This window comes from Schistocerca nitens, chromosome 11, assembly GCF_023898315.1.
Source record: "Schistocerca nitens isolate TAMUIC-IGC-003100 chromosome 11, iqSchNite1.1, whole genome shotgun sequence".
Classification (NCBI taxonomy): Eukaryota; Metazoa; Arthropoda; class Insecta; order Orthoptera; family Acrididae; genus Schistocerca; species Schistocerca nitens.
This window is the reverse complement of record NC_064624.1, coordinates 111,248,593-111,267,370: the sequence shown is the minus strand read 5'-3', so window position 1 is coordinate 111,267,370 and position 18,778 is coordinate 111,248,593. Positions and strand designations below refer to the sequence as shown.

Sequence of the window (18,778 nt, the reverse complement as noted above, 5' to 3'; positions counted from 1 at the left end):
TAAGGACATCACACACATTTATGCCTGGGGCATGATTCGAACCTATGACCATAGCCGCAGCGCGCTTCCAGACTGAAGCGCCTACAAAAGCTCGGCCACAGCGGCCGGCGAAGTCATTCACAAGATGAACACAATGGGGGCTCGAATTGTCGTGCATGAAGACGAACGCCTCGCCAATATGCTGCTGATATGGTTGCTCTATCGGTCGGGGGATGGCATTCACGTATCTTATAGCCATTACGGCGCCTTCCATGACCACCAGTGGCGTACGCTGACCTCGCCATTGATGTCGGGAATGACGTTGCGCATCATACAGCCCATTGAACACAGTTTGAGTCATAACACGACGTCCTGTGGCTCCACGAAAAGCATTATTCAACATGGTGGCGTTGCTGTCAGGGCTCCTCCGAGTCATAATCCGTAGGTAGCGGTCATCCACTGCAGTAGCAGCCCTTGAGAGGACTGAGCGAGGCATGTCATCGACAGTTCCTGTCTCTCTGTATCTCCTCCATGTCCGAACAACATTGCTTTGGTTCACTCGGCGATGCCTGGGCACTCCCCTTGTTGAGAGCCCTTTATGGCACAAAGTAACAATGCGGACGTGATCGAACCGCAGTATTGATCGTCTAGGCATGGTTGAACTGCAGAAAACACGAGCCATGGTTGTTTTACATCTTTGGGCGTGTTTAGTGACATCTCTGAACCGTCAAAGGGACTGTGTCTGTGATACAATATCCACAATCAACGTCTATGTTCAGGAGTTCTCGGAACTGGGGTGATGCAAAATATTTTTTGATGTGGGTATTATGTTTCATGATATCACAACTTGCTGTGCTGCTCTCTGGTAGTCGTCTGTAAGTCCGCCATTGGCAAATGAGACTGCCGACCATATTGCTTCTCATTTTCGCAAATTGCCAAGTTCTTTCTATCAGTATAGCTATTCCATAAAATGTAACAAGCCCAATTTTCTTCGTTTCTTTTGTATTGGGGTGGCATATATATCTAATGTTAAGTGTTCCTTTTAGTGACCCAATAGTCTACATAAGTACGTGACATTGTGGTATCGGCTGTAGAATTCCTGCAATTTGTAGTTACAAAGACTGCCAAGTGGGGCAGTGAGGGTGCTGTCAGCAATGGCGCCTGTCTGTCCAGAGTTGCTACAAGCGATCATCTGACGATAGCTGGATGGAGGAATGCACAGAAGGTTGAAAGAAGGGAAATGTTGAAAGTAGTGAGATTTGCCATGGCATCCCATACGTGGGGGTGAAGTTCAACACTATCTGTCAGATCGTATCATGTTTCATGTCAGCAGCGTTACGGCCACATGAAGGTCATGCGATTTTAGATTGTGCTTTGCTTCTCTGTAGTTAAACGTGAACTGATTTTACAATTCCAGATGACCAGCACATAAGCTAATGTGAATAATGCTACCAGTATGACATTATAATAAAATAAATGAGCTATTCCATTATTGCAGCAGATGCAGAAGTAGATACCATGTTATATCAGAGAAACATATTCTTATCTTTTAATCTGGAAAGTTGGCTGTGTCCTTTTCTTTTACAAGAATTTACCTTATTTTTATTCTGTTGACAATGGAACTACAGCTGTATTATCACATAGGACCATGAACAATTATCATTCTAACAGTTGTATGATTGTGTTGCATTCTATCAAAGTATAGAATTTCTTGTTTAATCATTTGTGTGTCAAGTCTGAATGTGGCAGGCATCTTGCATGAACGGCTGCTTAACCCCAATTGCCTCGCACACCACAGAATACAAAGTTTATGATAATGACACCACTGTACGTGAGTCCTACTTAAAGGTGAGTACAAATGATGGACTGTAGAATTCACATTTGCATTCTGTATTTAGAACAATATCACAAACAGATCTTGAGAGTCATTTCAGCATCATTGCAGAGATGTTTGTTGCACTGAATGCTTCACGATAGCATCTCCACGAGCTGCTGCTTGCCGTTCTGCCTGGCGATGACCCATGGTTTGCGCCCGCGTGCATCTCTGGCCTGAGTTTCAGCCCCTGCATCGAGCAGCACGGCCGCCACCTTTGTGTGGCCGCATCCTGCTGCGCAGTGCAGCGGCGTCCACCCATACTTATCCCTGGCATCGGGGTCAGCAGAGGAGTCCAGCAATCGCCGCGTCACAGCCACGTGACCACGGTATGCAGCCCAGTGCAGTGGCGTGTTCTGCTTGCTGTCCCTCACATCCACCTCTGCTCCACCTTCCACCAGACATGTTACTGCTGCCAGGTGTCCCCTCTCAGCTGCCCAGTGCAGGGCAGTCCACATGTCCTCGTCCCTCGCCCCCACTTTCGCCCCTGTTGCAAGAAGCACCCTGAGCTCCTCCACCGCCCCCTCCTTAGCTGCCTGGATCAGTCCTCGGCTACTCTTCTTTCCAGGAAGGCTCCTGCACAAAACATAAAAATTCTCACACCTTCCTGAAAACACACACTTAATAAAGAAAACATACAACCAAAAATGTATACATATGTCCAACAACGACCCTACTATATTCCCCTTCTATGATACGAAACTCGTATATTAAGGTATAGTGGTTCTGTCTTCAACCACCATCCATTACAAGTTTCTTTATGCAACCTCTCAAGATTTTCAACTGTCAAATTCCGACACGCTGATTCCTGTAGCTCACTTTCTTTCAACTTGGTGTGCTGTTTCTTAGCAGTCATTATATCCACTAAAATAGATGCTTCAGGCAGCTTATACTAGTTCTCTGTGAAACTATCAAAGATTACACACAAAACAATTTACATTTACATGTTAAAGACTTTCCTGACATTACAGCAAAATCCTTCAAAGCCTCTAAAAGTGTACAGTCTTCTACATGAACATATTTGAAAAAACAGGGAAAAACACACACACACACACACACACACACACACACACACACACACACACACACACACAAAGTGTCACTTGTATCTGACAAGTTCACTACAGTCATCCTAGAAAAGAATACATACTGTAAAATGCATGTGGCATGTGCTGGTAACTAAAATGTGGCAACTTCTGGACAAACAAAGCAAAGAAATGATATGTACTTTTCATATTCTGCCAAGAGATTTATTACAACTTATCAACATAATATTCATAATAATGCAAATCGTGTTGACCCCCATAGTGCTTTACTAGGTCCACCAATGGTTGTGGTGGTGGTGGTGGTGGTGGTGGTGCTCCACTGCCTACCTCTGTTGTGTCCACTGGTTTACAGGGACCAACAATGACATTTACTACATAGTAGCAATGTTGCTACTTCATTTTAGTACACAGAGTGCACAGAGATACCAAAATCAAGTTAAAGCATCATGGAACTGTGTATGAATAGACCCTGTTGTTTGGAATCTGAGGCTATGGTAAAGAGCAACTAAGTCATTTCATCTATGTCTACATGTATACCATACAATGACATATCATGAGTAAGGGCAATACGACTCATTTTTGCCTGATCAACTGACGTAATAAAACCATTTAAAATATTTACAAATGCATTGCAATAGCATTACTAATACCATAAAAGAGCTTGGATCCCAATTCCTACCAAATTTTTGCAGTTTGTTAAAATGTTTGTCCGAAAGACTACATGCCTGTCATGGGATAAATAAGCCATAGAAAGGGCCATCAATATAGTAAACAAGAATGAAATTGGCTGATTGAGAGCAGCCAGACAATTAGGTGTATCACAGGTGACTTTCAGAAGGCATGCCACAAACGGAGGGTCAGAGGTTTCGTCTACATTGGACGAGGGGTTTATGCAGGATATAGAGTCCCAAAGGAACTAGCTTACTAAGCCGCAGAACAAAATAGTAACTCTCACAAATTTAATAAGGAGAAGAAAATTGCTGGCAGGACTGACTGAAAGGGTTTATGACACACAATCCTGATTTATCTTTAAGGGAGCTGGAAGCTGCTACTTTGGCTCATGCAATGGTATTTAATAGAGTTCAGGTTAACAGATTTTACATGGTATATGAATCTCAATAAAGAAGGAATTTCGCCAGCATGAATTTATCTGTACTTTCATGTGTGGACATGAGTCAAAAATTTTTTACAATGACTGGAGAAACAAGTGGGGGTACTTACAATTGTTGAAAGGGGGTTGCACATTACAACATTAGTGTGCATGAATTCTGCTGCTAACTTTATACCTCCAGCTTTACTCTACCCCAGAAAAAACCGGAAGAGCAATTAACTGATGGAGTACCTATAAGAACTCTAGAAATAGGGCCAGAAAGTGGATGAATGGCTGGAGAAATTTTTCTAGTTTCATTAAGGTAAGCAAAGAGAATAAAGTGTTTATCACTGATGACGATTGCTGGAATCTCAAACATGTTCAAGTGCTGAAATGTGCCAATGAAAATGGAGCTTCTCTATTTTTCCTACTATCCCACTGTAATTGCCAACCTCAGCCAATACACGTTTGCATTTTTGGGTCCATGAAGACCCATTATAATGAAAGTATCAAACCTCCTAGAAACACACCCAACGTCACCCAGTGCCAAATGCGTTTGCTCTTTGCCACTGCATAAGGTATAGAAGCATGTGTGGTTAATACTAAGAGTGGATTTCCTAAGGTTGCTTGACTCACTCCAGGTCACACTGTTGCTGCCCTCTCGTTCACCTGCATCACTTAGCTAGCTGAAATGTCCACATGCAAAAAGGGAGGCTACGTCAAGGGAAAGTGAAAGTACCACTCAAGCAGGGCTGGGCTTCAGTTCCTAGTCAGCAGAATCCACCCTCTTTTGCGCAAGGCTAACTATGCAGGGCCTGTGGGTGCCCGGGCACCATTCCACCTCGCCACCATCACTGAGTACCTAGCAGCTGAGTGCTTGAACTGGATGGAATCGTAGCCTGCAACAATAAGACATACGTCACCCTGCACCACTTGGACCAGCAATCTGCAACAATAAGATGCGCAACAAGCTGCCCTTTGACATCACCACAGACGCTTTTGTCCTGCCCAACATCCAAGCCATCCTGTTGCCAAAGGAGAGTGAGAAGAAGGCATAAACGGTGGCCGCCTCTCTGGCTCATGGGACACACACTGCTGCATGCTACCTGTATGCAATGGGCTCGGCCAGCAGCTTGGACAAAAACAATCTTCGCCTGTACATGGTGACCAAAATTCACATCCACCTAGGCGCGACAACGAATATTCCAATTTTCCTGCACGTTCACATGTTTTACAGAATATTTCACCATCTGAAGAGGAATACTTCCACAAACAGCTTTCAGACTTGTAAAACATAGCTCTAGATGACTCAAGGCACCATTTGATGAAGTATTTCCAGTTAGTGCTGCAGTACAATGCTCATTAAAGACACATAAAATAACTCTGGTTTCTTCTGGCTTTCTGAGCAGCTGCACCAACAACAAGCTTCTAGAAGAGAAAGTGAACCAGTGAAAATTAACTGAGGATTGACAGATATTTCGACAAGCTCGCAAAAGAATATAGTTAAGCAGGGTGGAAGCGTATAACTCAGATCTTGGTGCAGATGAAGATGACTGTGCTTGTATATACTGCACTATCTTCTCCCATTCAAGACCAGGGGAATCGTGCATTAAATATACTCGATGTAAGGTACGGGCTCACAGTATGCTGATATCCCAGCTACAGTTATGAATTTTGTGAGCAGTCTTTTCAGACCTTAGAAACATATGCATGGATATGTATTAAACCCTCAAGAGGTTTTGGCTTAGGGTGTTTAATTTTTCTGAAAATTGTGCACTATCATTTTGTCGCTATTGTAAGTATAAAATGACACATGGGCATAGTTTCTGGTCTTAATTTTTTCTGGATTTTGAAGTGTTTACATAATAAAAAATGATCAAATTTTTTGAATAAAAACAAAACATGAAAATAGTATGTCATTTCTGGAACTGTTCCCTACAGCATTACAGGTCACTAAGGAACCAATGAAAAAGGAAGTTCTGGAAAGAAAGCAAAATGGTTGCTGGGAAAGTGTGAGCATTCAAGATCAAGAGTTAGAAAGGAATTCCGTTGTTAAAAGTAGAGCAGAGCAAGGATAGAAACAGTATAGTGAAGACCTCTATGAATGAAAGGAACTATCAGATGACATGACAAGAAAAAATGGTCATCAAATTACAAAACATAGGGGACTCAGTATTAGAACTTAAGAAAAGCTTTGGAGTACTTGCACACAAACAAGACAATCTGGTTGGATAATATTACTTTGGAATTTCTATAATGTTTGGTGAAAGTGACACCCATATGACTGTTCAAGTTGGTTGCACAACCTATGACAAGGGACATACAAGCAGACCTTCAGAAAAAAATGTCATGCAGATACTATAGAAGCAGGCAAAGGCCAATAAGTGAAGACTTCCACACAATCAGCTTGGCAACTCATGCATCCAAATTTATGACGAGAACAACATACAGTAGAATGGTAAGGAAAATTTAAGATCTATTATATAGTCTGATAAGTTTGGATTTAGGAAAGATAAAGGCCTCAGAGAGGCACTTGCACTTGATAATGGAAGCAATATTTACCAAAAATAAAGGAATGTTCATTGGATTAGTCTATCTTTAGGAAGCTTTGGCAGTGTAAAATGGCGCAACTCTTAGAAAATCCTGAAAAATAGTTTAATAAACAGGGGAAATGCAGGTAATATATAGTTATATACAATAATCGACAGGGAAAAATAGGAATGGAAGAAAGAGGAACTAATCCAAAATATGCTAGAAATGGTTCACCCTAATCGTTTAAAACTAAAATCGAGGTATCACTGCTGCAACTTAAGAGAATCAGGAATAGAATTAAAATTCAGAATGAAAGGATTCACTGATGGTGTTGTTATCATTAGCAAAAGTGAGAAAGAATTACCAGAGCGGTTGAATGGAATGAACAGTCTAATGAATACAGCATTAGGATTTACAATCAAAAGAAAGATGAATGTATTGGGTAGTAGTAGAAATAACATTGATAACAAAGTTATGAAAATTAAGGACCACACTAGCAACAAACATAGACATGAGGGACAATGGAAGTTGCTCCAGCAGGGTAATACGACATTCCTCAGAAAACAAGATTACAAATACCAAACACAGACCTTAATCTGGAGAAGAAGTATCTGAGAATGTACATCTGGAGCTGAGTAGTGAATGAAAATGAATCGTGGGCTGTGAGAAAAGCAAGAAAAGAGAATACCACATTCAGAATGGGAGGCTATAGAAAGATGTGAACTGATAAAGGAACTGTGGAAGTTCTCCACAAAACAGGTGAGGATACTCATATGTGGGAAACTGTGACAAGAAGAAGGGACAGGGTAATAGTATGTGAAGACATCAGGGAATAATAGCCATGGTACTACAGGGAGCCGTATTGTTACTCTCATGTGAAGAAACTCAGTTCCTCCCCGCACCCCCATATCTCCCATAAACGTAGGTGGTGCTATCAGCACTAAATTTCTTGGAACAGCCAGAAAAGTAATCTATAACAGGTAGAGTTTCTGCTCTATATGTGTGTCAGTGCTGGGACAGGCTGTTATGCAAAACTGCAGCGGCGCGACCAAGGTGCTCCATATCTTGAGGAGCTGAGGCAGAAGAGGCCTTTTCCACTTTCTTCTGATTTGACTCTTTAAGATTGTGTTTATTGTTACCAGTAGATATTTAATTCAGAATTCTAGGAAATTTTCTCCTCTCTCATTCTTTCCAATAATCTTATATTGTCTCTTAACTATGTCCTTTTACCTTCCCCTATTACAGCAACCCAATGATTATTAGATGTTTCTCTCATTTTACATACAGAGATATCTATTCACTATTGTTGTATACTCTCTTCCGGTCACTTGATTTTCTGGGAGTGACAATGGTTTCCAAAACTGAATTATTGTTGCTATTGTTTTGCTAATTATGACACAAATAAATCACTGAACTCTTCAAAATTACTCCTGGGTTGCTATTCAGCGTTGACCTTTTCCTCAACTTCCTCATCCTGTTGATATCTTCACATTCCTCTAATAGGCCATCCTTCTTTCCATTTCAATTCGCTGATCACGTTAAATCTAGATTCAGGCATCATATTTTCTTTTTCATATTTGCCAGCCTTCCTACAACTCCCCCCTTTCCCCCTCACCACTCCAATCTAGGATCTTTGGGACTACCTCGAGTGTGCTGTTCATGCCATGGATTCTAAACTGAGAAGACTAGTGCAGCTGGCCTGTCTGTACCTTCCAGAAACTCACTGACTCTCTTCCCACATCCGTTGTGCTGCCAAAGGAGCTTATTCATGCCTTAGACAGGTTGTCACATTAATGCGATTAGATAGTATATTCATGGGTGATGTGTTTCGAAAACAGCTTCTTTAAACAAAATGTAGAGCAATTTTAATATATTTCGTGTTTCAAACATGAATTTTCATGTCATGCTAACCAAACAAGAGAGAATCAGGCTGAATAATTAACAATAGGGGCTAGAAGTTAATTATCAATGATCTAGGAAGTGCAGCCAATTTAACCAAAAGAGAAAATTTCTAGTAAGTAAACATCACAAAGTATTGCATAAATATTTAAGTCTAGCCAAAAATTTTATTAGCTATCAGAAATTCAGGGGAATATATAACTAAGTGGTGTGGGACAAATGGAAGTTAAATATCAGTGACTCTTCAATGCTCTGGTTATCGGAGAAGGTACAGCAGCAGCAATGGGTAGGGTAGAGAAGGCCGTCAGCAGCACCCTAACTGAAGGAAATCCTGTGGTAGTTACTGGAGAGTTTTGTGAAGATACAGAAAACTTGAAAGACAGGCAGACAAATATGACGCCTTTTCATCAAGGATGCAAGCAAAGCATGTTGACCACTAAACCCCTTCTGTGGGAGTGAGTGTTGCATGTGCTCTGCATGATGGCTGAACAGAGAGAAACAATATGGGGACACTCCACACTGTATGGGAGCACCCAGAGCTGCCGTTAGGCCTGGGTTCTTATCCTTTGAGCTGGTCACAGGTTGCATGCATAATGATCAACCTCACATGGGTGCACGGACGCTCACTTCATCTTTTCTGCGAATCTTCTATAGAAGCCATTAATGAGAAACTGTTTCATCTGCTGTGCCTTAAATGTAGTTAAAAAGTTTTCCTGTACCATCTAAAGACAATAAAGGATTGTGCTGAGAAAATTATTTTCAGATTGTAAACACCGAGTTGGGAATAGCAATTGCTCTGACTACCTACTTTAGACGAACTGATTTCCTCAGGTCTATATTAGCTACATCATCAATCGAAAACTGTAAATATATTGTTGCTCAACATGATCTGTGCTGCAGTAGGCTACTTTGTACCAGGTGTTGGTTATGAGTGACACACTTAGTCCTCATCTTTTCTTGTGTTTACGCAGCGTGACACTATTTTTAGGTATTTTACTGTAAGTAGCAGTTGCAGAAGACACACTAAACCGCTTTAAACTCTACTTTATGCAAACAGGATTTTAGTGACCTGCACAGTACACCGAATGAGGCCTGAGGCACAGCTAGTCTTGGCCCCAAACTAGACACATCACTGCTTCGGCTTATGTGCTGAGCTACACATCTTTGTGCCCACAGCAAAATGACTGATGCTGTATACAAAGAGTTTGTACCTTTGTTGAGATACCTGATGCGGAAAGCTATAGGGCAACGTTTTGTACACATGCAATTTAACAGTGACAACAAATAAGGAGGGCCTGTTTAAAGGTAAAAATTTTTGAAGCTATGAAAACTTGGGCTATTTCATGACATCTGCTGGTAAACACTGTTAAATTTAGAGATATGTCTGAATGTGACAAAACTGCCTATTGGCTTCTGTCTCTGGTTCTTTGGCCGATGTTCGTCTGATGATTTTACTGATGTTACGGCAGCATGAGTGGCTGGCATTGTCAAAGCTTCACCCTCCATCGCCGGTGATGAACTGGAGCCGAGCTCACAGCCACAGACCATATGTACCTGTTGCACCAATGTCTGAGGGCTTTTCCGCGGTCATTTCCGGTGCAGTTGTACTCTTGCTACCTGCGACGGTCGTTCGCTGCAGTACGGGAATCCAGGATCCGTTTACTTTAAGGCTTTCCGCTTTCTTGTTGAAGCCAATCACGTGTTTTTCTATTTCTACAGCTTCTCTGAATAAGCGGCTGATTTCTCAAGCTGGCCCAACCTGCAATGTCTCTTATGTTCTTTCATCCTGGTAATGATTGATCATCCAGTCATCCCGTCTGCGGCAGCGAGATGGGCTCCAGTTCACCACTGGCAGTGGAGGGTGAAGCTTTGACAATGTCAGCCACTCGTGCTGGCGAAACGTCAGTAAAATCATCAGACGAACATCGGCCAAAGAACCCGAGATAGAAGCCAGTAAGCAGTTTGTCAACAAGTGGCGACGAAAGCCTTAACAATTCCCTTTCAATCCGCCAGGCAACAAAAGTATTCTGAGGTAGCAACAAATGGCTGTTGTTGGCATCAATGAAGCTGCATTTTACAGGACAGAGACATCTATACAAACTCAGTGGCAAACATTATAGCCTTGAAAACACACACAGACACACACACACACACGCACACACACACACACACACACACACACACACACACACACACAGATATGGGGACAGAGTTTCACACTTAAGAATGGGAAGTGCAGGTGATCATCTTGTGTCGCACTTACCTGGATTCTGTTAGTGGCCCACCGAGCAACTGACTCACTTTGACCACCTCATCAGGGTGGTTGAGGACCGCATCGGCCCAACCCGCTGTGGCAAACACCAGCGAGTTGGCTTTTATGAAGGCGACAGCGACCTCTGCGAGGCTGGGACAGGAGTGCCTCACTGCCAGCACCGCCGTGCGCGCCGCGTTCTCTGCTGACAGCTGACTGGCCAGCTGCTCCTCACACTGGACCTTCAGCCCCCACACGCCGTACCTGTCTGCAGCTGCCAGCAGCTGTGGGGCCATGCGGGGCATCTCGGGAGCATGGAGGGAGTTCATGTAGGCCAGCAGCTGGTGCAGCACCGGGCCCTCGACGTCGGGGACGGTGACCACACTGCTGCTGGCCTCCGGTGTGTCCTGGCAGAGCATGGCGGCGAACACGGGGCTCCTGTCTGCCAGGACGGCCCTGTCCGCCACCAGCCGCGTGTCCCCGGCCACCAGAGTCACCGTGGCCCCTTCCCCAGCATCCGTAGCAGCAGCCTCTTGCACCTCCTTGGCGGCTGCCATTGTGAATGTTTCTGAAACAAGGCATCACTGAACAGCCATTTGCCCTTACACGGCACCGTAAATTCATGTATTAGGTATAGGTGATCTGTGCTCAGCAGCAGCGGGTAAATATCGCCCATTACATGTCAATCACAACTGCATGACATCCTTCCCTAGCCACAGGTGATAGCCACGTGTCTTCAACAATACAATATCAAACACCTGTATTTCCCACAAGAAGTCGACAGAAAGGGGTGAAGACACTATTTCTGTAATTTCTAGTCGCAGTACAGTGTTACAAAACAATGAAGGTTTTAAATATGGAGATCAGGAGCAATACAAACAAGGCCTGGCGAATCTATAGCTCATAATCACTCCAGGTATTTAGGAAACTGCTAGTAATTACCTTTCCTGTTCCACTCCCAAGTAGAGCGACAGTGAAACAAGTACCAAAATGTAGAATTTCACGGCCGGAAATATCATGTCCATTATAATTATCCGGGCTGTTATGCCGTGGTCGGTTGATGAATTCTGTGTCAATTCCCAACGTTTCGTCTCCGACTGCGGGAGACATCTTCAAGGGGGTCAGTAGCTCGATGGAAGGTCCAACGCACCCAGTACAGTCAGTAGCGAGCCAGTGGGTGTGTTGGACCTTCCATCGAGCTACAGACCCCCTTGAAGATGTCTCCCGCAGTCGGAGACGAAACGTTGGGAATTGACACAGAATTCAGCAATCGACCACGGCATAACAGCCCGGATAATTATAATGGACAGTCAAACAAGTGTCTATATGCCTCCTTATGAGTCCTAATTCCTAGCATCTTATCTTTGGGTCCTTACGCGAAATGTACGTTGGTAGCAGCAGAATCGTTCTGCTGTCAGCTGCCAAAGCCAATTCTCTACGTATTCTCAATGGTGTTCCTTGAAAGAACATCAGCTGCCCCCCAGGGATTGACATTTGAGTTTCCACAGCAGCTCTGTAACATTTTCTTCGAACCTATTGCTACCAAATGTTAGAAGCCTGCCTCAATTTTTTTGATGCCCTTCCTTCAATCCGACCCGGTGACGATCAACACTCACGCAGAACACAAGAATGAGTCGCATTACTGTTCCATAGACATCTACTTCACAGGTTATTTACAGATTCCTAAAATGTACTGAGTACACGCCTTCCCTTCTACCCTACTTACGTGCTCTTTCTATTTCATATCGCTTTGCAGCGTTACTCAAGGATATTTAATCGACGTGACTGTCAAGCAGCACACTTCTAATGCTGTAGTGGAGCACTACTGGATAGTTTTTCCTACTCATCTGCCATAGCTTACATACACTCCTGGAAATGGAAAAAAGAACACATTGACACCGGTGTGTCAGACCCACCATACTTGCTCCGGACACTGCGAGAGGGCTGTACAAGCAATGATCACACGCACGGCACAGCGGACACACCAGGAACCGCGGTGTTTGCCGTCGAATGGCGCTAGCTGCGCAGCATTTGTGCACCGCCGCCGTCAGTGTCAGCCAGTTTGCCGTGGCATACGGAGCTCCATCGCAGTCTTTAACACTGGTAGCATGCCGCGACAGCGTGGACGTGAACCGTATGTGCAGTTGACGGACTTTGAGCGAGGGCGTATAGTGGGCATGCGGGAGGCCGGGTGGACGTACCGCCGAATTGCTCAACACGTGGGGCGTGAGGTCTCCACAGTACATCGATGTTGTCGCCAGTGGTCGGCGGAAGGTGCACGTGCCCGTCGACCTGGGACCGGACCGCAGCGACGCACGGATGCACGCCAAGACCGTAGGATCCTACGCAGTGCCGTAGGGGACCGACCCGCCACTTCCCAGCAAATTAGGGACACTGTTGCTCCTGGGGTATCGGCGAGGACCATTCGCAACCGTCTCCATGAAGCTGGGCTACGGTCCCGCACACCGTTAGGCCGTCTTCCGCTCACGCCCCAACATCGTGCAGCCCGCCTCCAGTGGTGTCGCGACAGGCGTGAATGGAGGGACGAATGGAGACGTTTCGTCTTCAGCGGTGAGAGTCGCTTCTGCCTTGGTGCCAATGATGGTCGTATGCGTATTTGGCGCCGTGCAGGTGAGCGCCACAATCAGGACTGCATACGACCGAGGCACACAGGGCCAACACCCGGCATCATGGTGCGGGGAGCGATCTCCTACACTGGCTGTACACCACTGGTGATCGTCGAGGGGACACTGAATAGTGCACGGTACATCCAAACCGTCATCGAACCCATCGTTCTACCATTCCTAGACCGGCAAGTGAACTTGCTGTTCCAACAGGACAATGCACGTCCGCATGTATCCCGTGCCACCCAACGTGCTCTAGAAGGTGTAAGTCAGCTACCCTGGCCAGCAAGATCTCCGGATCTGTCCCCCATTGAGCATGTTTGGGACTGGATGAAGCGTCGTCTCACGCGGTCTGCACGTCCAGCACGAACGCTGGTCCAACTGAGGCGCCAGGTGGAAATGGCATGGCAAGCCGTTCCACAGGACTACATCCAGCATCTCTACGATCGTCTCCATGGGAGAATAGCAGCCTGCATTGCTGCGAAAGGTGGATATACACTGTACTAGTGCCGACATTGTGCATGCTCTGTTGCCTGTGTCTATGTGCCTGTGGTTCTGTCAGTGTGATCATGTGATGTATCTGACCCCAGGAATGTGTCAATAAAGTTTCCCCTTCCTGGGACAATGAATTCACGGTGTTCTTATTTCCATTTCCAGGAGTGTATTTCTACGTGTAAAGGTAGCTTTCATTCATTATACAAATCACCTTGTACATTGCTAAGTCACTCAAAAACGCTCTTCATCAAGGACAGCATATTAGATTATATTATTGAAGAAGTCTTTCAGCCACTCACATATCTAGGAATCTTTTCTGTTGCTATCTTCATTAACAGGCTGCAGTGCGACAGTTGCAGATACTTTCCGGAAATCTAGGAGTATGGACTACCTTTTGCCCTTCAACCAGAGTTGGCGAGATTCACACATGCAATTATTTCTGAATTTGTGCTGATTTGCACACAGAGGCTCTTAAATAAAGGAAATTTATTTTCTTTGAACTGATAACATGTTCAAGGATTCTACAGCAGACGAATGTTGAGAACATTGATCTGTAATTTTGCAGTATCGTTTTTTAATTCTGGTTATATGGATGCACTTTTTTCCAGTCGCTTGGAATTTTGTGCTAGACAGGAGATTCACGACAAATGAAAGCTAAATTAGGGGCTTATGCCGTATATCGGGTGTCTCTAAACATTTTAGCCTAACGGCCACACTGGCTGTTCTGCTAAATCCCAAGAGCAAGACATGGCTACAGCCTCTATATTTTCCTGAGGCCTGATACGAGACAAGTATTGCTCTGCTCACCTCGGTACAATTCAGTTTTTGTGACGCTTATCACTGTCGTCATTCTTTACGAGCTGACAGTGGCACTGCAGTTGCCATTACGCAATGAACAGCTATTATTGCTTGAAATCTGGGAGGGAACAAAATGTGTAAGACTCTGTGAGTAATCACACTGAAGTCGGAAACGAAATATCAAGCAAAAATAGGAAACATTAACGGAAAGGAAGAAAAGCTGTTAAAAGTGTTAAAAACAATATAGCAGGTGGCCTTGGCTGGCTGACTGCAGTAATAAAAATGGATGAGCCAGCCACTGCCACACTCTAAAATACCCAGCCTAAGATCAAAAGGCAAGAGAAACACAAATGCTGAAAAGATGAATACCAAGTCGAATAGACAGCACCAGACGGGGCGGGGATGAGTTAAAATGCAGGTAGGGTGAAGGGATGGAAGACAAGGCCACATGCCAACCCTTAGACTGAATTTTAAAATCCTCCTCTCGAATAAAACTTGAAGCTAGATCGGCTGTTCAGGCACTGCCACCTAACACTGCAGGCAGTGCGCCAGGAAGGTTAAAGGTCCGTCTCAGGGCGGCTAAATCTGGACAGTCCAATAAGATGTCAGACACTCAAGTGTGAACCACAGCGACACTTTGGTGGGTCCTCGCAACGTAGGTGACCGTGAGCCAGCCAAGTACACTCCTGGAAATTGAAATAAGAACACTGTGAATTCATTGTCCCAGGAAGGGGAAACTTTATTGACACATTCCTGGGGTCAGATACATCACATGATCACACTGACAGAACCACAGGCACATAGACACAGGCAACAGAGCATGCACAATGTCGGCACTAGTACAGTGTATATCCACCTTTCGCAGCAATGCAGGCTGCTATTCTCCCATGGAGACGATCGTAGAGATGCTGGATGTAGTCCTGTGGAACGGCTTGCCATGCCATTTCCACCTGGCGCCTCAGTTGGACCAGCGTTCGTGCTGGACGTGCAGACCGCGTGAGACGACGCTTCATCCAGTCCCAAACATGCTCAATGGGGGACAGATCCGGAGATCTTGCTGGCCAGGGTAGTTGACTTACACCTTCTAGAGCACGTTGGGTGGCACGGGATACATGCGGACGTGCATTGTCCTGTTGGAACAGCAAGTTCCATTGCCGGTCTACGAATGGTAGAACGATGGGTTCGATGACGGTTTGGATGTACCGTGCACTATTCAGTGTCCCCTCGACGATCACCTGTGGTGTACGGCCAGTGTAGGAGATCGCTCCCCACACCATGATGCCGGGTGTTGGCCCTGTGTGCCTCGGTCGTATGCAGTCCTGATTGTGGCGCTCACCTGCACGGCGCCAAACACGCATACGACCATCATTGGCACCAAGGCAGAAGCGACTCTCATCGCTGAAGACGACACGTCTCCATTCATCCCTCCATTCACGCCTGTCGCGACACCACTGGAGGCGGGCTGCACGATGTTGGGGCGTGAGCGGAAGACGGCCTAACGGTGTGCGGGACCGTAGCCCAGCTTCATGGAGACGGTTGCGAATGGTCCTCGCCGATACCCCAGGAGCAACAGTGTCCCTAATTTGCTGGGAAGTGGCGGTGCGGTCCCCTACGGCACTGCGTAGGATCCTACGGTCTTGGCGTGCATCCGTGCGTCGCTGCGGTCCGGTCCCAGGTCGACGGGCACGTGCACCTTCCGCCGACCACTGGCGACAACATCGATGTACTGTGGAGACCTCACGCCCCACGTGTTGAGCAATTCGGCGGTACGTCCACCCGGCCTCCCGCATGCCCACTATACGCCCTCGCTCAAAGTCCGTCAACTGCACATACGGTTCACGTCCACGCTGTCGCGGCATGCTACCAGTGTTAAAGACTGCGATGGAGCTCCGTATGCCACGGCAAACTGGCTGACACTGACGGCGGCGGTGCACAAATGCTGCGCAGCTAGCGCCATTCGACGGCCAACACCGCGGGTCCAGGTGTGTCCGCTGTGCCGTGCGTGTGATCATTGCTTGTACAGCCCTCTCGCAGTGTCCGGAGCAAGTATGGTGGGTCTGACACACCGGTGTCAATGTGTTCTTTTTTCCATTTCCAGGAGTGTATGTCCGATGAGGAGCCAGCAAAGGACGATGTAGTCGTCTCCTTTACCATTCGTAGCTTATTCAGCAAAGTCAGGGAGCAGCATTTTGTATACCAGAGCCCGAAAACATTGCGGCATAATACTGAACCGAACAACAGATTCCGGTAGGCCGATCTCCAGACTTTACAAGTAGTTTATCTGGCTAGACTTTCAGCAAATTCATTTCCCAGGATTCCGACGTGACCTTGGGTCCATAGACAGACTGATGGTCCACATCGTTTGAGGATGTAAACTGACTCTTGGATGACCGTTAGCAAAGGATGGCGATGATAGCACTGGTGGAGAGTTTGTGAGGTGCTCAAGGTGCTCAAGGTGTCGCTACAAATGAAGAAGGACTTCTGATGCAGGGACAGATATGCTCAAGGGCGCGAGAGAAGGCTACCAGCACTGCAGTGGAAACACTGCGGCCATCTTGCAAGGAGCGCTGTTCAGTATGTCGTGCATGAGCGTAAACGAACCTAACATGACCATCAACCTTCGAGCCATCCGTGTATACTACCACTGAAATGGGTACACTTCAAGAGAAACAGGCGACAGAGAGCCGCGGGGTGAACCGAGACTTTTGGGACTAGTGAGAGGTCTAGAGGAAGCTGCAGCCGAGGTACAGACCTTGGAGGTGTACGTGAGTGGGCCTGGAATGGAGGTGGTAGAGGAGAAGACGAGTTCAGAGAGAAGGCACCGGACACCCAATTTCTGTTCACCTATGGGAAGCACCCAGGTCATTTCATTGCCACGTTGATAGCCGATGCACGTGCTGCGCTTTACACATTGTTACAACTACTTCTGACAGTGTTAAATGTATGGTGGTGACGTCTTCCGAGGAGTACAAAGGTGCAGTAGTATAGCACCATGTTGTATTCAACATGTGCCACCCGAAAAGCAAAATGTAATGGACTATTGTGTTTTGTGACTGCTGTTTCTTAGTGAAGATACAGTCAGTTTAGCACTGAGTAATTTAACTTATATTGCCTTAACGCTAAATTCAATGCAATTGCTTACTGAGAACCCAATTTTTGCATCAGCTCCGCAAACGGTTGATTCGCAATGTAGCGATTTTTATGAAGATGGTTGCTGGAATTTAATTCTTCCACTCACACGGTTTGACCAGCTGCAGAAGTTTGCTCATGTCCTTCCCTTCCGCTTTGTTGACCTGTGAAGAAAAATGCTGCTAAATGAAACAGACAAAAATATTTACAGATGTAAATTAAGTGATGAGCAGCATTTGAAGTCCTGCTGATGATTTCCACTAGTAAACTTGATTCACAACCATAGACAATTGTGAGTGGTGGTGGTGGTGGTGGTTTGGTTTGTAGGGCGCTCAACATCCATCTTTTTCACATTCCAGTTTCCCCATTTTTCTGAATGATGATGAAATGGTGAGGAGAACACGAACACCCAGTCTCTGGGCAGAAAAAAATCCGCCGATCTAGTCGGTAATCGAACGTGAGACCCCGTGATAGAGAGTTTCCTATATTAACCACTAGACCACGAGCTGTGGACAATTGTAAGTGGGATGTTACAGTTACATAAATTTTATTAATCATAATTACAATGCTCAATTTCATTATGTTTATTGAATTACGTTATTTAGGCACAGTAAAGTTTCAGGAAGTGTCATAATTAATTACAATTAAAGTGTTCATTTACACTATATATATATATATATATATATATATATATATATATATATATATATATATATATATATATATATATGTCAGTAGTTAATTTGTAGTTTAATTGGTGGTTGAATAAAAGTAACTGATTATTGCACGATTAAGTTTCATCGTAACTTCGCTTAATGAGCAGGATGCATTTCTAAATCTCACTCAATTAACCGTCTTTAAGTGCAACAGTTTTTCGTAGGAATCCATGCAGAATAGGTCAATACGTTCCATTCAGAAAATATAGGTACCCAAAAAGACAAAGCACAGTAATATAATTTATTTGTAGTACAGTAGATCGTGTTTCAGAAGAATGATGTCTCAAGATATTTGTTAGTGACTGTGTCTGAAAACTTGTCGACAAAGGGAAATAGCATGTTCATA

General features: G+C 45.1%; 1 protein-coding gene across 1 annotated transcript; it reads right to left on the bottom strand.

The window, feature by feature from the left end:
• Nucleotides 1–1,562: 1,562 nt before the first annotated feature.
• On the bottom strand, nucleotides 1,563–17,876 carry LOC126213113 (serine/threonine-protein phosphatase 6 regulatory ankyrin repeat subunit C-like). The gene is made up of 3 exons (XM_049940714.1): nucleotides 17,730–17,876; nucleotides 10,683–11,238; nucleotides 1,563–2,428 (listed from the first exon to the last, which is right to left on the bottom strand). Exons 2-3 carry the CDS (start codon nucleotides 11,225–11,227, stop codon nucleotides 1,948–1,950), a joined length of 1,026 nt encoding a protein of 341 aa, XP_049796671.1. The 5' UTR covers nucleotides 11,228–11,238; nucleotides 17,730–17,876; the 3' UTR covers nucleotides 1,563–1,947.
• Nucleotides 17,877–18,778: the final 902 nt, after the last annotated feature.

What these genes read in the sequence shown, in the direction of transcription:
- LOC126213113 (XM_049940714.1), bottom strand. Translation starts at nt 11,227, where the DNA reads ATGGCAGCCGCCAAGGAGGTGCAAGAGGCTGCTGCTACGGATGCTGGG. An exon ending in GGGCCACTAACAGAATCCAG is followed by an intron (nt 2,429 to 10,682) that starts GTAAGTGCGACA and finishes TGTTTTGTGCAG; the next exon opens with GAGCCTTCCTGGAAAGAAGA.